At 42.2% G+C, this 1526-nt stretch overlaps 1 protein-coding gene across 1 annotated transcript; it reads right to left on the bottom strand.

Moving 5' to 3' along the window:
* Positions 1-175: 175 nt before the first annotated feature.
* On the bottom strand, positions 176-895 carry LOTGIDRAFT_148401 (hypothetical protein; the record flags this gene model as incomplete). Its single annotated transcript, XM_009067816.1, has 1 exon — positions 176-895. The coding sequence occupies one exon, from the start codon at positions 893-895 to the stop codon at positions 176-178; it is 720 nt and encodes a 239-aa protein (XP_009066064.1).
* Between the last annotated feature and the right edge of the window lie 631 nt (positions 896-1526).

Genomic DNA, 1526 nt, shown 5'->3' with positions numbered 1-1526 from the left:
ATGAAAAATAAATAATCAAGCGAAGTAAACATATCTCATCCGTGAATTCCCTCTCGGTAGAGAGCGTTCAGATTTTCGAACCTAGTGTCCATTCGGTGGTGATGCAGATCAAAAACCTTCTAGTCGTTAGAAAGGGACCAATATAAAAAGCCTTAAGAGCTAGAAGTTGTGAAAATCAAAAAAGAAAAAGGAAAATAACAATGCATCGTATCACGAATACGGGTTTTGACATGGTCTTATTAACCCCGAGGAAGTATGACGAATGAGGGTGTGGTTTTGACATGGTCTTATTAACCCCGAGGAAGTATGACGAATGAGGGTGTGGTTTTGACATGGTCTTATTAACCCCGAGGAAGTATGACGAATGAGGGTGTGGTTTTGACATGGTCTTATTAACCCCGAGGAAGTATGACGAATGAGGGTGTGGTTTTGACATGGTATTATTAACCCCGAGGAAGTATGACGAATGAGGTCGTGGTTTTGACATGGTCTTATTAACCCCGAGGAAGTATGACGAATGAGGGTGTGGTTTTGACATGGTCTTATTAACCCCGAGGAAGTATGACGAATGAGAGTGTGGTTTTGACATGGTCTTATTAACCCCGAGGAAATATGACGAATGAGGGTGTGGTTTTGACATGGTCTTATTAACCCCGAGGAAATATGACGAATGAGGGTGTGGTTTTGACATGGTCTTATTAACCCCGAGGAAATATGACGAATGAGGGTGTGGTTTTGACATGGTCTTATTAACCCCGAGGAAATATGACGAATGAGGGTGTGGTTTTGACATGGTCTTATTAACCCCGAGGAAATATGACGAATGAGGGTGTGGTTTTGACATGGTCTTATTAACCCCGAGGAAATATGACGAATGAGGGTGTGGTTTTGACATGGTCTTATTAACCCCGAGGAAATATGTCGAATGAGGGTGTGGTTTTGACATGGTCTTATTAACCCCGAGGAAATATGACGAATGAGGGTGTGGTTTTGACATGGTCTTATTAACCCCGAGGAAGTATGACGAATGAGGGTGTGGTTTTGACATGGTCTTATTAACCCCGAGGAAGTATGACGAATGAGGGTGTGGTTTTGACATGGTCTTATTAACCCCGAGGAAGTATGACGAATGAGGGTGTGGTTTTGACATGGTCTTATTAACCCCGAGGAAGTATGACGAATGAGGGTGTGGTTTTGACATGGTCTTATTAACCCCGAGGAAGTATGACGAATGAGGGTGTGGTTTTCACTCGATGATAACAATTCTACATTGAAATTCGTTTATTTCAATAGTTCAAGGGAGGTAACTGATAAAAACCCCTAACAACCTGTACCCCTAGACCACACAGCTAGACTGATACCGAGTTTTGTTTTTGCCTTATGCTATGATTACCTGTAGACGAGGAGGCGACTGTTTCACAAAGTTTGCCAGATACACCAAACGGACAGGAACATCGACATCTTTCATTAACAAATCCAGCATTTAAACATATCGGTTTGACTGAACAGTGAGCTGTAATAAGGGA

The sequence above is a fragment of the Lottia gigantea genome, assembly GCF_000327385.1.
Source record: "Lottia gigantea unplaced genomic scaffold LOTGIsca_8615, whole genome shotgun sequence".
Lineage (NCBI taxonomy): Eukaryota > Metazoa > Mollusca > Gastropoda > Lottiidae > Lottia > Lottia gigantea.
Note: the sequence above shows the minus strand (reverse complement) of the source record. Positions and strands in the feature narration are given on the sequence as shown.